The following is a 17529-nucleotide window of genomic DNA, read 5'->3' as shown; positions in this document are numbered from 1 at the left end:
AACAGAGGGAGATAATACGCCCTCTACCTACTCCCTCAAGTGGGAGAAGAGGTAAGGATTAGAGAGTCCCTCGGGGGACACTTGTGGCCTTTTCTGACACACCCCCGCGGGGGGCCACATTGTGGAAGCTGGCCAGGTCACGCCAGCCCCCCCCCCCCCCCCGGCCAGGCACAGTGCCGATCTCCAAAGGGGACCCGAAAAACACGACTCTGGTTTCCTGGTCCTTTTAGGTCAACTCTGGGAGTCAACCTGCTGAAGTCAAGACCGTGGGCGGCTGCTAACCCCGGAGAAGGCTGGGGACCTGGAATCCGGCCCGTGGCTCTGCAGACCCAGGCCCGACAGAGGACCTGCCACCCTGCAAGCTTATTAGCAGAAGAGCAGAGTGACGGCGGTCCCAGAATAGATCCCTCAGGCGCCCTCATTTATAATGCCCTTGTATCTGCGCTAACACTGCTTAAGGATTCTGAGTCACATTTAGCCTTAAACCACCCTTGGCGCAGGAGCTCTCAACCAGCCACCGGGGAGCAAGCATTAGCAATGCATTATCGCACCCACTCCGCACAGGCGCAGAGCATGCCTGAAACACGACCTCCCGAGGGTTCTCACCTCTCCGAGGGCTTCACGGGGATCGGAGCTGGAGGTCAAGCAAAGTCTTTTCAACAAAAGAGCCCGCGCTTGAACCTCCCCACGGCGCACGCTCCAGAAAGAGAACACACAAGGAGAAGCCAGAGTTACCTTGGCTGCAGAGCAGCCCCGCGCTCCAGAGCACGACAAGGAACGTGGGGTACGCGTCCACACAGTTTTGGCTGTAGAATAAAAAAAATAAGGAGAAGAAGCATCAGGAAACAAGCTACCGCGGCACCGTCTGAAAATCATCTGAAACCCCAAGCTGATAATCACCATCACACATGAAGCACGAAGCCCATTCATGACTCCACTTATATCTACCGGTAGGACCCGGCTGCCGCATGAGACATAGGCAGTGGCATAAAGCAAATACATGCTCAGAATCCATTTAGTCCCTTCCTCAGTGAAGCCAGTCGGAGACTCGGTTTCTTGATGGATTCGTTTTGGCAGGGTTCCTGCTCCTGGCTGTGCCAAAGTGCTTCTTGGAATTGAAAAGTGAGCAACACAGACAGCAGGGCTGTGGCAGCTGTCAGGATTGGGGGTGGGGGGTGGGGGGTGCAGGAGAGAGGAACCCAACTGAGAAACCTTTGTCAGACACACAAGTCAGCTCAGACCCACAGGCGAGGCTCGGGGGGGGGGGGGGGGATGAGCTTCGAGCGTGAAAGAAACCAGGGTCGATTCAGAAAAGCTGACGCTCAGAAAGGTCTTGTGCTGGTGGTGCGATCGCCGTGTTCAGGGCTCAGTCTTCACTCTCGGGGAGGGGCTCTCCCCTCACACCAGCCACCGTGCTGATATTTTACACCCTTTGTCCCCCCGGACACTCACCGCAGCCGTGTGAGCGCGCAGGGTGACTGCATGCGTTTTCTGCGGCTGCTGGAACAGGTAGCCCCAAACGTCGGGGCTTAAAAGAAGACAAATCATCTGGAGGTCAGAAGTCCAAATGGGTCTCACTGGGCCACGGTCAAGGTGGGTCAGCATGGCTGCAAGCCCGCTGGAGACCCTAGGGAAGAATCCGTTTTGCCTTGCCTTTCTCAGCTTCTAGAGATCACCTGCATTCCTTGGCTTGTGGCCCCCTTCCAACCTCAAAGGCAGCAGTGGCCGAGAGGGTCTTTCTGACACCCACTCCTCCGCCTCCTTCCTCCACAGTTAAAGAACCCTTGTTAGGGGTGCCTGGGTGGCTCAGTCGGTTAAGCATCTGACTTCCTCAGGGCATGGTCTCGCAGTTCACGGGTTTGAGCCACGCGTCGGGCTCTGTGCTAACACCTGAGCCTGGAACCTGCTTCAGATTCTGTGTGTGTGTCTCTCTCTCTGCCCCTCCCCCACTCACTCTCTGTCTCTCTCTCAAAAATAAATAAACATTAAAAAAATTAAAAGGAAAAGAACTCTTGTGATCCCATTGGTTCCACCCAAATAATCCAGAGTAATCTCTTGATTTTAAGGTCAGGTGGTTAACAATCTGAATTCCTTCTTGCCATGTAACAGAACCTACAGGTTCCCGGGATTGGGAGGTGAAGATGTTTGGGGGCTCTTTACTCAGTCTACCACAGTTACCCTCATTTTCACATGAGAAACTGAGGTTGGGAGAAGTTGACTAACTGCTGAGTGTCACTGAGCTACAAGGTGTGGGGCCAGGATGCACGTCCTGGTCAGTCCAACTCTGTAACCATATCTGTTAGCTCTTCGACTACACTAAAAAAATAGCAAATATCCTCTGGAAAAGTTGACAGTCTCGGTCAGGACCATCAATATGCACATCCACATTGATAAAAATCCCCAACAAAGTAGGGCCAGATGGAACATACTTCAACATCATAAAGGCCACATATGAAAACACCCACAGGTAATATCATACTCAATGGGGAAAAACTGAGAGTGTTCCCTCTGGGGTCGGGAACAAGACAGGGATGTCCACTCTCACCATTCACTATTTAACATAGTACTAGAAGTCTTAGCCTCAGCAGACAACAAAAGGAAATAAAAGGCATCCAAATCGGCAAGAATGAAATCAAACTTTCATTATTTGAAAATAACATGATATTCTATGTAGAACACCGGAAAGACTCCACCAAAAAATTGGTAGAACTAATACGAATTCAGCAGAGTCGCAGGATGTGAAATCAATGTACAGAAATCTGTTGCATTTCTATACGCCAATCATGAAGCAGCAGAAAAAGAAATCAAGGAATTGATTCCATTTACAATCACACAAAAACAATAAGATACCTCGGAATAAACCTAGCCAAAGAGGTAAAATATCCGAGGTAAGATACCTCGGAATAAACCTAGCCAAAGAGGTAAAACCTAGCCAAAGAGGTACAGATATTTTCTACGACTCAGTCGTATATCATTCTATGACTGATTCCGTAGAACAGTTATGGAATATCTTGAAGAGGACACAAAGAACTGGAAAAATATTCCATGCTTATGGACTGGAAGAACAACCATTGTTAAAATGTCTATACTACCCAAAGCAATCCATACATGTAATGCAATCCCTATCAAAATACCACCAGCATTTTTCACAGAGCTAGAACAAACAGTCTTAAAATATGTATGAAACCACAGAACACTCTGAATAGCCAAAGCAATCCTGAAAAAGAAAAACAAAGCTAGAGACATCACTATTCGGGACCTCTAGCTATATTACAAAGCTGTAGTCATCAAGACAGTATGGTACTGACACAAAAACAGACACATAGATCAGTGGAACAGAATAGAAGATCCAGAAATGGACCTACCACTACATGGTCAACTCACCTTTGACAGAGCAGGAAAGAATACCCAATCGAAAAAAGACAGTCTCCTCAACAAATGGTGTTGGGAGAACTGAAGAACAAGGTGCAGAAGAATGAAACTGGACCACTTTCTTACAGCATACACAAAAATAAATTCAAAATGGATGAAAGACCTAAATGTCAGGCAGGAAACCATCAAAATCCTAGAGGAGAACATGGCAGCAACTTCTCTGACCTCGGCGGTAGCCACTTCTTACTAGACATGTCGCAAGAAGCAAAAATGAACTCCTGGAGCTTCATCAAGATAAAAAGCTTCTGCACAGTGAAGGAAACAAACAACAAAACTAAAAGGCAGCCTACAGAATGGGAGCAGACATTTGATAAAGCATTAGTATCCAAAATCTACAAAGAACTTATCAAACTCAACACCCGCCCCCAAAAAAAGACCAGTTAAGAAATGGGCACAAGGGGTGCCCGAGTGGCTCAGTAGGTTGAGTCAGTTAAGTCAGTCCAACTCTTGATGTTGGCTTAGGTAACAATCTCACGGTCATGAGATCGAGCCCCATGCCGAGCTCCTCACTGGTCACGGAAACTGCTTAAGATTCTCTTTCTTCCTCTGTCCTTCCCCATCCTCAGAAAGAAAGAAAGAAAGAAAGAAAGAAAGAAAGAAAGAAAGAAAGAAAAGAAAGAAAGAAAAAGGAAGGAAGGAAGGAAGGAAGAGGAAAAAATGAGCAGAAGACATGAATAGATGTTTTTCCAAAGAAGACATCCAGATGGCTAACAGACATATGAAAAGATGTTCAACATCACTCATCATCAGGGAAATACAAATCAAAACCACAATGAGACACCACCTCACACCTGTCAGAATGGCTAAAATGAACAACTCTGGAAACAACAGATGTTGGCGAGGATGTGGAGAAAGGGGAACCCTTTCGCATTGTTGGTGGGAATGCAAACTGGTGCAGCCACTCTGGAGAACATATGGAGGTTCCTCAAAAAGTTAAAAATAGAACTACCCTACGACCCAGCAATTGCGGTCCTAAGTAGTTACCCAAAGGATACAAAAGTACAGTTTCAAAGGCAGTGCATGTACCCCAAAGTTCACAGCAGCACTATCAACAATAGCCAAACTATGAAAAGAGCCCAAATGTCCATCAGCTGATGAATGGATAAAGAAGACGTGGTATACATAAATACAATGGAGTATTACTCATGCTATGTGCAATGGCGTGGATGGAGCCAGAGGATATGCTAAGCAAAATAAGTCAGGCAGAGAAAGACAAATACCCTATGATTTTACTCATATATAGAATTTGAGAAACAAAACAGATGTACATACGGGAAGGGGGAAAAAAAGAGAGAGGGAAACAAATCACAAGGGACTCTTTATGATGAGAACAAACTGAGGGTTGAGGGAGGGAGGTGGGTAGGGGATGGGCTAGATGGGTGATGGGCATTCAGGGCGGGCACTTGTCACGTTGAGCACCGGGTGTTGTATGTAAGTGATGAATCACTAAATTCTACTCCTGAAGACAATATGACACTATATTTTAACTAACTATACCTTGGATAAAAACTTGAAAAAAGAAAAAAAATACATGCACATCCGTGGAAAAACCACCTTACAAGACATGGAAGCGTGAATGGGGAAGGGCAGTGCGATGGAGTGGAAAGGGCACGTGACTAAGGTTTCGCCTCTGACCTGACATTCACCATCTGTTTGTCAATGGCAAAATAATCACTTTGGATGTAGTTTTCCCACCTGAAACACTAAGAGACTGATAGTAACTCTAAGATCCACGTAAGCTTTAAGAGTTGATGCTCTAGTGAGGTGGTCCTCAAAGTGTTGTCCCTGGATCAGCAGGCATCCGGAACACCTGGGAACTTGCTAAAACTGAAAGTGTTAATGCCCATCGGAGACCTACAGAATTAAACACTCCAGGGGTGGGGCCCCGCAATCTGTGTTTTAACAGGCTGACTGTTTTAACAGGCCCTCTAGGTGACTCTGAAGCACACTCAAGTTTGAAAACCACTGGTCTAATGTCACTCAAACTAACAGGCAAAGCAAAGATGCACTCTTCAAAGCGTATTTGGCCTTTTATCCGAATTCCTTCCTTGGATTCCTTCATCTGGACCCTCCCTGATCTGGTTCTCATGACTTTCCTCCTAAATCGGCGACGGACCCTTATTCAGACTGATAGCGTCTCATGCCTCAGTGGTACCATCGAGGACTCTGAAATGACCGAGCCCTGGTCCATCCCCCGCAGAGAACCCAGAGAGGATGTGCCGTGTCCTGGCCACAGGAAGCTTCATGTCCCTCTGATGATCAAAAGATCCGCCACCGGAGAGGTCAATGAAATTAAAGGTAAGAAAGCAGCGTATCCTACCCTGGGATACGGGCACAGGGGAGAGAGCACAGCCCCGCTGAGCTTGCTGGGTACCCAGGGGTTTCACTGATCTAGCGGACACAGTAGTACTTACGTAAGTACTTCTGTGTCTCATTCCCAAAGGTGGAGAAAAACAAAAGGGAAAATACGAGTCCTTTTCTCCACGAACACATTGATGGTGTGGTGCATCATACTGAACACAGCACAGTGACCTGTCCACAAACCTGGCAAGCGCCTCAGAATCAGACCCGGAGGAAGGGCAGGAGCCTTGAACCAACTTATCATTTGGGGTGAAGTACTCAGCGAACAAACAGGTCCCGTACGCAGCTATGGAGCGCCCCAACGTCACAGCTATTACATATTAGAGGAACAAACCCACAGCCTTGGGACTGAGAATGTGACCCTAGAAAACTAGGTCACGTTATTATTTATTTAATTGAATAAGGCTCTATGTCTGATGGGATCTAATACCTGGGGCTCCAACAATTTGATGATCTATTAATGCCAAAGATCGCCCCTACGTCCTCCTCATTCACATGCTTCTGGTTTTGTTTGTATTTGAGTACTGGTTTGGGCTGGGTGATGCAGTTTTTCAAAATGCTTAATTATCTAAGGAATTTGCTCATTAGAGAGAACGGTATAGTAATGTGACATTGGATCAGTCCTTCAATCATTCCTGCCTGTTGTCTCAAGTCACCCGGGTCCCTCATAAAACACGGTCTGTCTGGATTGGAATGAAACTCCCAACTCCTGTCCCTCGATCTAGCTCAAGCCAGTCTTTTTCCGATCCAGAGTCTCCAACCCGCCTTCGATCCACAGCTCCCCACGCATATGTCCCTCCTTGGCAGAGAGCCACCGCCGGGCTGAATTCAAGTGGCATTGGTCAGTGACAGGGCCGTCCCTTGAGGTGGAGCCGGATGGATGTTCACACGCTCTTTAAAGGCACAAAGCCTGGGTCCGATGCCTACTCTGCCGCCGCGTGAGTGCCCTGAGCCTCAGTTTTCTTCATCTATAAGAGGTGAGTGGAGACGTAAGTAATTACCGCCCTGGCTTATGAAAACAAAATGAGATAGAGCAGTGCCCAGCTCCGAACAGGCACTCAATAAACGGTGACTGTTACCTCTCCAATGCCTTCCTTCTTACAGTCCCCAGTGGAAATGCCTTTCCTGCGGACAAATTATTATTACTCCAAATTTTCTTTTGTGGCGGGTTTTGTGCCGTTCTTTCTACGAGACAAAATTGGCAGACCCATCTTGGCTCTCTTCATTTCCCCAGGTCTGATTCTGAGGCACTTGCCCGATTTGTCGACAAGTCACTCTGCTGTGTTCAATGTGATGCACGACACTCTGTGTGCTCATGGAGAAAGGGACTCGTATTTTCCCTTTTGCTTTTCTCCACCTTCGGGAATAAGTGCAGGAGAACTTACTAAGGGTTTTGTTTAGGTTAACTTAAAGCAAGTAAATTATCACTAATAATGGTAATAGTAGCTGTACTAATGGATAGAATCAATGCAGAACTATTAGCTTCAAGTTATTTACAAGTCCACCCTACTTAGAAGTGAGCCTAAAGCGGATTCTGAAGGGTGCCTGGGTGGCTCAGTCGGTGAAGCGTCCGACTTCAGCTCAGGCCGTGATCTTGCGGTTCGTGGGTTCAAGCCCGGCGTTGGGTTCTGTGTTGACAACTCAGAGCCTGGAGCCGGCTTCGGATTCTGTGTCTCCCTCTCTCTCTGCCCCCCCCCCCACTCTCTCTCTCTCTCTCTCTCTCTCTCAAAAATAGATAAATGTTAAAAAAAATAAAAATAAACAAAGTGGATCTTGAGAGGTGCAGGGGAGAAGGGATATTAGGGTGGCATTTTCCAAAAAATGCATTTTGTGAAGCACTAAACCCTGGATATGATCTGCCCCAAAAAAGGGATGGGGGGTGTATCTGTACTTAAAAAAGACTTCCCCTTCTTGGAGAACCAAGAATCACAGTGTTCCTCAGTACCTTACAAGTTCTCAAAAGTCCTGTTTTACAGAACTTGCTCTCCTCTGTAATACCTGTTACCAGCCCAGGAACGTGTAATCTATGGGACATGTGTAGAAAATTACATTTCTCCAGAGACCCGTCACCTCTCTGCAGCCCGTGCTTACCAGCATCATGGGGAAGAATCTTGGGTCAGTTTAACTGAGATTTTTCTCCAGAAATCAAGCTCTGTTCTAGCTGTGCGCATCATCCGGGAACAGGGCTTTGGACTACGCCTTGCACACGTGAACAGAGTCAAGGTCAAGATTCTTTTTATCTCTCAAACCCTGACTCGGCTCTACCCTCGTAGACCGTTAACCGGGGCCCCGTTGGAGCCGATGGGCCACACCCAGCCGCGATACCCTTTTATCAACGCCCCCCCCCCCCGATCTCGAACCATCTGCATCACTCAGCAGTCATATTTGGTGCTGAAAAATCTGCATCAGGCGTTTCAATCCACCAGCATCATTTATCCTTTACGCTAGTTTTTCTTTACAGCCGTGGTCTGGAAACATGTATGATCTCACACCCCATCAACCAGAAGATCTGATCGTGCAACCCTGTGACGGGGATAACATACACACCGCTCTCGACCTGTGTATTAAAACCGAGCAAAGCTTAATTTCTTATTTTTTTTTTATAGCAAGATTAAATCCCTGTTCTTTTCTTGCTGCACGTCCACGGCTCAGCTCGCACCCTCTTTGGTGCTTTGGGGGCCAGACGAGCTATGGCTGGAGAAGAGTCCCTATGACACAGGACCCCTTGGCAGGAACTTCCTGGCAGACGCAGGCACACTCGCGCCTCTGGGTTCTGCCAGCACGTGGTGGCCCGTGGCCCTGATCTTTCAGCCCTTGGACAAACCACCACAGGCACACAGAGTGCCGTCAGCTGGGTCAGGGAGGAAGTGGTCTTTGTAACAGAACCACAGCAGCGTCTGGGGCGCCTCCCTCTTCCAGAAAATTCTCCGTCTCTCCCCCTTAGCTGCTCCCGCTCTGCAGCTCCCTCTCCTCCCAACTCTTGTGGCTCTCCTTCCACGGAGGTGAAGCACAGACGCGTGGCTTTGGGGAGCTGGGCCACGCACCCACACCGTGGGGACCCCCGGCGCAGCCAGGATGGGCCACCACGGTCCTCCAGCGCCTTCTTCCCTCCCGGAACCCCGCAGCCTTGCGGAACTTCCAAACCGCCCTCCCAAATGACGCGGCGCAGCGGCCACCAAAGGGCGACTTCTGCAATTTGGAGGCTGGCGCCCCGGGCCAGGTATGGGCGGAGGCGCTCCTTAGGCGCAGAGCCAGCGCCCCCCCTGGGGGCCGCGGCAGAACCCAGACGGCCTGGCCTCCTCCTCTTCGTCTCCTCTTCGTCTCCTCTTCGTCTTCGTTGCTGCCAAAACGGAAACTGAACTTCCGCACGAGGTGCGGGGAAACCACCGCAGGCCACCTGCGCCACCCGGCTTCTCCGGAACGGAGCCACCCGGTGCAACTGCTAATAACGCGGAGATCTGGGCAAAAAGAAGCTTCTCTTTCCCAAGTAGTCAAATAGCGTCAATGTGCCCTTCGGGGTTGTTTGCAGAGAGCGTTTCGGGTCGTCCCTGATCAAAGACACCTTCTTCGCACCCTCTCGCACGCAGAGTGTCTGAGAGGCGCTCTCACGGCTCCCCCTGCAAATGGCACAAAGATGCGCCCTACTACGTTCCCTACGCTCCTTTAAGTGTCAGTGTCTAAAATGGCTTCAGACACATCTTTAAACTTTTTCGACTGATTCTGAGAATTAATACCCCAAAGGTCCACATGTTAAAAGAGAAATATCCCCGTAGGTAGGTAGTTTAGCAAAGGATTTCCCTGAGACCAGACTGCTGGAATGAAACTCCTCAGGACGGCAGAGTGTGAGCCAGGGGGGCCCCGCGGCAGGTGGCGAGGGCCCGAGTGAAGGGGAGGTCTTGGAGGGGCTTTGAGCACTCGGGAGTGGCCTCAGGTCCCGAGCCCAAAAGGCAAAGGGCTCAGAAAGGGTGAAGGGACCTGGATATCAGCCTGTGACAATTTCCTTGGGTATCCACGACTGCCCCTGTGGAAAGATCTCTGCGGCCATCAGAGCCACCTCCGAGTTGAGACTGAAGGCCAGCTCCTTGGCCAGCTCCTCTCCGAAGCCTTTCCCCGTGACAGGCCCCTGGTCACAGGCACAGAGAAGCAGACAGGCCACTGCCTGAAACTGCTGTTCAAATACATTCTGCGTAAAGGAAAAACGCGTGTGTGAATAACGTCCATTCAGATTTGCATCCAGAGCAGCTCCCATCTCCTTCTCTGAGCTGCTCAGGTATTTTCAAACAGCTTTTTTATTCAAAAGTAAAGAATGGCGGGGGTGGGGGGGATGGGGAGGAATTGCACAGCTCCCCCATTCTTTCTGTTCTTGTTCTGGTTGCTCAAGGAGAGCGGGCGTTACGAAAGGTCCCAGCACACCTCCAGAAGTCCCCCCAAGGGGGACGCAAGGGACAGTGAGCTGAAGGCTGTCACCATCGCGTCCCACCTGTTGCCTCCAAAGCCAGCCGATGAGTTTGCATGGCTGGTTTGCATGGTAGTCCCTTTGGACGAATTCCCCAGGAAGTCGGTAACGCCGTGGCTACGTGACTGGCTCAGAGGCTTCTGGAGCACGGGGGAGCTGCGGCGATCGCACCTCTCCCCACTCCCACCCCCACTACCCCTAATTCCTTTCTTTAAACACTAGCCCTTATTAAGATGACCCAGGGTGCCCCCAACACCCCCCACCCAGGTGAGGTTCAATCGTCCCTGGGAGCTCTGCCTTCCTGGCACTCTGAAGGTCGACCCAGACAGACATGTAGCCTTGACGGTGGCCTTCACTCCAGTAGGAGGGCCCCCTTTGCCCAGGGCCCCACTCTGTTAGTTTGCAGTATCAGGGTTTGAACTCACTTGGCAGTGTAGACGCGTTCAAAGGCAAGTGTTCCCGTCCTCTGGAAGCTCCGCCCATTCTGTGTCTTGCTTTCATGCTCCACCTTGTGGGCAAAGAACCCTGACAGAGGGAAAGGTTTGGATCTGGTTTACCATGGTCACGTTCATGAGCCTGTCGTCCCCTTATTTTACTAGAACGTTAAATGTTTCCTCGGTGTGCCCTCCAAACAGCCCCGAATGTCTTCTGTCGAACGTCACTTGCCAGAAATTCACTCAGCAGCTGTCTCTACTAACCTCTGACTTGCCACGAGCCAGACACTTAGCTTGCATCCGAGAACAAAACACACAAAGGACGTTGGCCTGAGAAGCTCATGCTCTGGCGGGGGTGGAAGAGGAGGAGGCAGACCGTAAACCGCGAACAAAACACTTAGATGAAATTTATCCAGTGCGCCCAGCCGCGGATGGAGGGGAACGCAGAGCCTGGTGGGGGGCCACGTGCGGTGCCCACAGGGTGGACAGAGCGAGAAAGCACTAAGCGAGCCCAGGCCTGGAGAAGAGGATAGTTGAGAAGCGCCTGCCGGATTTGGTGGCGTGACTGTGACCTTGATGTGAGCCGCGGTAAGAAAATCAGAATTCATGCCCATCTCATGAGCCACAAGGAGTCACTGGCAGGGATAAGCTGAGCAAGTGGTGGAAGCAGGAAGCCACTCGGTCTTCTGCATGGGGACCGTCCAGAGGGGTCAGGACCGGGACAGCGGAAGATAGGGAGCCCGCTAAGGTGGGGCGGTGGGCGGGGGGGGGGGGGGGGCCGAGAAGCCAGAATCCCAAGGGTCTGTCTATAGATTGGATGGAGCAGGGAGGGGTGAAGGTCTCTCTCCCTTCCCCTCCTCTCTTACTCCTCTGCTCCTATTTCCAGAATATCAGGGGTCCCCGTGGGATCCCTTTTCATCAGCTTGATATTAGCCTCCTCAAAAAGCTGTGAAATGGATGCCTTATCAACCGTGTATAGGAATAAAAGCCTTCTCTGGTTTCCTTTGGGGCAAAAGCACAGCTGTACCCTAGCAACGTGCCTGTCTGGGGGCATAGCAGCTATGGGCCCGCTGGTAAGCAGGGGGCATCGCCCTCCAGCAGACACCTGGCCTCGATGGGCCTTGTGCCCACTCCGCGGAGTGAGCCATGCTGTCTCCACTTTGTAGACAAGGCCCCAGTGACTCAGGGGGGTTGGGTGGCATTCTCAGAGCCACCCCACTGGGGAACAGTGAAGCTGGGGCCTCAGATCCAAGGGGGCAGATGAGGATATTTTCTTCCTGTTGCTGTCACATTGCAGCTCACCGCAGGGGACCCACGAGCCACACGGGGTTTAAGTACACATCTGTCTGTTCTGAATGTCTCTTCTTAGCACAAAGGACAGCAGGAAGTCCTGCTCACTGGCTTTCCAGAACCTAAGGGTTCCGAACCTAAGGGTCCAGAACCTAAGAGGCCCTCGCCTCTGAACAGGTGGCAGAGATAGTATTAAGAAAGTCAGAGGTGATTTCTGCAACCAGCAGCACAACGTGGCTATAGTTCTCCGTGCCTGCCTGCCTTCTCTCTCTCCTTGCTCAGACAGATGCCTTCCTCGTGTGCAGGGCTTGCCCTCGACCTGTGACTTCCAGCCCATTCCTGCCACCTCTCCTGGCCTTTGTCTCATCAGTGTTCTCCCCAATTCCTGAACCTTCCCTCTCTTTTTTCCTCCTTCTCTTGACCCTAGAAACATACTCAGATCTCTCCTACCCATTAAACAAAAAAGCAAGCCTGCCCCAGCCTACGAGGCTTTCCCTCTCCCTCCTTCTTACCTACACTTGAACGAATTTGCCTTCCTTTGCCCACGCCTCGCCACCCATTCACACCCCACCCCCGTGTTATCTTCCACCATGTTACAGAAACCCCGAGCACAGAGACCATTGATAGGCTTATCTTGGCCAGCTGCTGACGGTGAGCCAAACCAGAGAGATAGCGCCAGAGTCAGAGACACACAGCGAAAGGCTGCCGACCACTAAAGAGCACACACACCACATGCCGAGCACCGCAGGCTACTTTCCCTAGGTTGTTCCATTGCAGGGTGGCTTTGTTTGTTTGTTTGTTTGTTTTTTGGGTAGGCTTCATGCCCAGTGCGGGGCTTGAACTCACAACCCTGAGACCAAGACCTGAGCTGAGATCAAAGGTTGGACGCTTGACCGACTGGGTCACCCGGGCGCCTCTCCGTGCGACATATTCAACAGACACGGACGGAAGTCATCGTAGCCCCACTTGTCAGTTGAGGAAGCTGGGAGTCAGAGAAGGCAAACAGCTTTCTCAGGATCACATAAAACGATCTTGAGGACTTAGTTAGGCACAAAGTTAATACGAGCCAGCAGTGCGATAACAAGTGTTCAAAAGAATAATGCACCTGTGATTATCTTAATCGGATTGATGTCTGGATCTCAGGAAGAGTGAGTTTCCCTGTACAGGAAGCGTCTGTCTGCATCTTAGAAAGCTCAGGGCAAGATGGGTGGGAGGGTGTAACCCAATGACAAGGGACTCTGGAAACCAAGTCACAAAGGAAATGATACATTGATGACAGGATAGCTGACTCTGTAAACCTAGAAGCAGCAAGCTTTTCCAGACAATAGAAACAGGACCAGTGGATAGAAGTTACAAGGCAGTAGATTTCAGCACGCGTAAGAAAGAACTTCTTGAGTAGGGAGCGTTTGAATAAATGAATTTGAGGCAATAAACATAGCATAAGCGTCTACTTTTTGGAATTGGATTGAATCTCAGTCCAACCATTGTTCTAGCCTCTCCAAGCCCCACTTTGCTTATCTGTAAAATAGGATCGATCGATCGATCGATATAGATATAATTCACAGGCTGCAAGGATTCAGTGAAATAGTATTATGCCCAGCACAAAGCACCATGCTCGACACAAAGCAAACTCCCAATACACCTAACAAGGGAAAGGGGGAGTCCAGTAGCCGTGAGCTCTCTATCACGGGAGGGTCCAGGCCAGAGCTGTTGAGAATGCTGCCAATAAGATTTCTGCTTTGGGGGCGCCTCCTGAGTCCTGTTTCCACGGCCCATTTAACCCTACGTTGGGCCGTTAGGTCTTCCAATATGGTGCCCGCGAGATTCACTTGTGGTGGGGGTGGGAATACCAGGGATGGCACGGAAATGGAGGTGTTCCCAGCCAGCTCTCTAGCCCTCCTTGTCCTGTGCTCACAAACCCCTGCGAGAGCAGGGCCACGATGTCTCCCTTCCTGGCTTCACGGTAAGAAGAGAGTTGAGGCGGGAGGATGATGCCAGTTCCCACCGCCTTTCCCCACAACCAGAAGGGCGGCCGGAACGGCTCTCTTGCCGGAGGACATCTCTTCTCTGCTGCCGCTCAGGCTTCCATGCATGGGCTCAGTGGCCCTTCCCCTCGGCTCACCTTCTCCTCTCAAGCTAACTAGTTGGGCTGCTTATGGAAATCACTTTCTCCAAACCCATGCTTATTGCCTGCGTGTTTCTGCATGTCAACGCTGCTGGCACCTTGGCAGGAGGGGTCGGAGGCCCTCTGGATGCTATTTATAGGAAATGCATCTATCTGCATTCCCTGGGAAGCCAGCCTTTGGTGGTTCTGGCCCCGCTTTCTTGGAACGACGTATTTGAAACTTGCTCTGTGCTTCCAGATCTGTGTTTTGCTGGATCGAGCTGGAAGAGGGCCACAGGTTCAAAGATCTTGATGACTCAACAACGTTTCAGAGTCGGAGGGGGAAGTTCTGGGCTCTGGGGGAAGGCTGGGCTCTGGCCTCTTTCTGGGAAATGAGGTTCTCACACAGTGAACAGAGAGCACAGACCCAGGACACCATCGCGGACACATGCGGACTGGACCTCTCTGTCGTGGGGCAAAGACAACGTCTGTGGTGCCGGGCGACAACACGGAAATATTTTTTAAAACTAAGAGGAAGGGTTTGAAGTGGCATTTGGCGGGGCAGGGAGAGAAAGGCACCGTTTTTGCATATTTTCTGAACTCTCTGAGGAGGACCCACGGTTGCAGCCTTGAGGTTAATTAGCATTGCAAAGAGAGGTTCGGGACAGGCACTTGAACCTTTGCGTTCGTTCGCCTCAAAGCCCAGGTGTAAGCGAGCACAGATATTCTCTTCCGGGTCGTTTGGATTTGTCTTGTTCCCCGACATGGGCACATTTGACGGTCACAAGTAAAAGGCCTCACCCGGCGGTCTCCACATCACACGGCAGTCCGGGTCTCGGCCTCAGAGGGAAAGCATGGCTTTCATGTGGCTTCAAAAAGAGCCTGAAAAAGTCTCCGGGCCCCAAACGGTGGCTCCACCCTGGTCCAGGTTTGCAACTCCCCACCGGGCAGCCTTCATCCCGCATCAGCGGCCGGAGCTCTAGCAGCGAGGCCACTGTGTTGTGTCGCCATCTCTCTGAAATGGCCTGCCAAGAGTCAAGGCCCCCACGCCGCGGCTGTTAAGGCTCAGACATTTGGCCGCCTGTCATCTCCCCTTCCACACCGTACCAAGGAAGAAGACTTAATCTCATCTGCCAAAAATAGGAACTTCGCCGTCCCCCTCAAGTCGGATCAGGGCTTGCTTTGCACTCAGGGAAGAGCCCGGGACCCACTCGACAGACCCGGACCGGGTTCTGCATCTCGGGAGTGATGAAGAGACTCTATTCTCACAACAGGAGACCCTGCGGCCTCCCCCAGCTCAGCTCTGAACCGAGAGGCAGCAGTTCGGGGTGACCTACAGCCTTCCAGCTAGCTTAGCCCCATCCATACTGGCCAGTGACAAGGCACTGGCTCCCGGGTCCACCGGTATTTGTCAGTTACGTTGCCATTGACAAGGGGGAGGGTGGGAGGGGAGACCCTACACAGAGCTGGAAAAGCACCACCCACTCACCCAATCAGACCGGTCTTCGAAGGCTTCCTACTGACCTTGCCTGGTCATCTCTTTTCGTTATCCTTTCTTTCCTCGGACACCCACCCCACAGCTATGTCCCCATAAAGCCAGGACTCTGACCATCACAAGGGCGGGGGGCGGGGGTGTCCCTGCACGTTGAATAAATGAGTCCCTTGCTGATTCGCAAGGCCAAGGGAGCTCCTGACGCCTGCAGGAAATAGCAATGGCTCGAGGAATGGCAGACTAAACAACCCACCCGTTCCCTCTCGGAGCCGCAACTTTATTGTGTGGATTTAACATGAAAATGGTTGGGTCAAAAAGCAGCCAACTGTTGTTCCACGGAGGAAACATACAGGGGAAAGCGGGTCTCTCTGGTGTGGGGAGGTCTCAGGGAAGCCTTACTCAGGGCTCAGAAGGCGAATCCTCAGCCTCTGTCCAGGTTCAAGTTGGGGGGAAATAACAGAGGATCCCAAATTGGTGAAACATTCAAATTTCCAAAGTGTGACAACAGTGTGTGAACACGTAATAATTACCATTAAGTGGTAACAGCCGCCCTCGGTAGTTACTTTCCTTTTTCCTCTATCTTAATAAACTGCAAAACACAAAGCCACTGGAAATACTTAGAAAAAGAATCTGTGGCAGTCCTAACTCGGAACTTTAAAGAGAAGATGCTACACGGTCTTGTCTGTTTCAGGTCCCGGTACCTTGCGTATTTCTTTCTTCCTTGCTCGGTTTTCTTAAGTGATAGCGAGGTGGATGGAAATGCAAACCCCGCGCAAGAAAAAATGTTTCCTCTCTCTCTTTACATTAATAGTTAATATATAACGCGTATGAAAAATGCTTCAAAACTATACATCACTAGGAAAAAAAACAAAGTATTACAAAGAATCTCTTTCTTCCAAAGAAAAAAGAAGCAATACAGAGATAAATGATAATAAGGTGATTTCTTCCTCCCACTATCCAAATTCAATTTTTTTTTTTTTTTTTTAGCCTACAGGTGACAGGTAACGTCAGTTTCACTGAAGTCAGCCCAGCTGCGCTTAACAAAAGCCCAGTGTCTTGGGACAACATGTATTTCACTTTCCCTTTCTAGGCTTCTTGCCTCCCACCCGGTCTCTGGCCACAGTAATTAATAGTTAAAATGCTGACTGCAGACACTTTAGTAAGGGTTTTTATAAAGCTTCTAGATCGCAGCCCCAGCTTTACAAACATGGTTAGTCACCAACATTGAAGTGCAAGAAATACCAGAAGGAAACCCCCAAAGTCATGCATAAATGCATATATCCTATACATTCAAAGCAAAAAGAAAACAAATACAAATAAGGGGGAAGTGGGCAAAAGTGTGCACAGACACAGAGAACGGTGTGAGCCTCTGACTTTCAAGCGACTGACAAACAAAATCGGTTTTGTCTCCCCCTCTGAGTGAGGGCGTTCCCTTACCGTTCTGGACCACGCTGATGAGGGTGACAATGGCCAACAGGACAATATTGCCCACGGTTTCCTGATCCATGTTTGCTTCAGGCTCCCCGGCAAGGACTGCTCCTGTCTGGTGACACCCTGTGCTGCTCAGAAAGAGGAAGTGAGGGCCCTGCCTTTCATCACTAGAATTTCCAAAGGTCCCAGCACAGTTACACAGTGACTTCTTCTTTTTCTTCTTCTTCTTTTTTTTTTTTTTTTTAACTAGCCACCAAAGTGTCCTGGCTCAGTGTGACCTGCCAGGAGAAGCAGGGCTTGGAAGCCAAGCCGGAAGGAAAGACAAAATAAAACTTATGTTTTAGGGGCACCTGGGTGGCTCAGCTGGTTAAGCGTCTGACCCCTGATTCCAGCTCAGGTCATGATCTCTCGGTTCATGGGATGGGGCCCCACGTCGGGCTCTGTGCTGACAACATGGAACGTGCTTGGGTCTCTCTCTCGCTCGCTCTCTAAAAATAAATAAACTAAAAACAAAACTTGTGTTTTATTT

At 50.2% G+C, this 17529-nt stretch overlaps 1 protein-coding gene across 1 annotated transcript in view; it reads right to left on the bottom strand.

Moving 5' to 3' along the window:
* The window catches only part of ALOX5AP (arachidonate 5-lipoxygenase activating protein), a 28882-nt gene extending 11728 nt beyond the window's left edge, over positions 1-17154 (bottom strand). The window contains exons 1-3 of the mRNA XM_047873896.1: positions 17007-17154; positions 10675-10774; positions 736-806 (exon numbers count right to left, since the gene is read on the bottom strand). Coding sequence (XP_047729852.1) covers positions 736-806; positions 10675-10774; positions 17007-17076 — 241 coding nt within the window. The 5' untranslated portion in view covers positions 17077-17154. The remainder of the gene's footprint in view (positions 1-735; positions 807-10674; positions 10775-17006) is intronic.
* Between the last annotated feature and the right edge of the window lie 375 nt (positions 17155-17529).

This window comes from Prionailurus viverrinus, chromosome A1, assembly GCF_022837055.1.
Source record: "Prionailurus viverrinus isolate Anna chromosome A1, UM_Priviv_1.0, whole genome shotgun sequence".
Lineage (NCBI taxonomy): Eukaryota > Metazoa > Chordata > Mammalia > Carnivora > Felidae > Prionailurus > Prionailurus viverrinus.
Note: the sequence above shows the minus strand (reverse complement) of the source record. Positions and strands in the feature narration are given on the sequence as shown.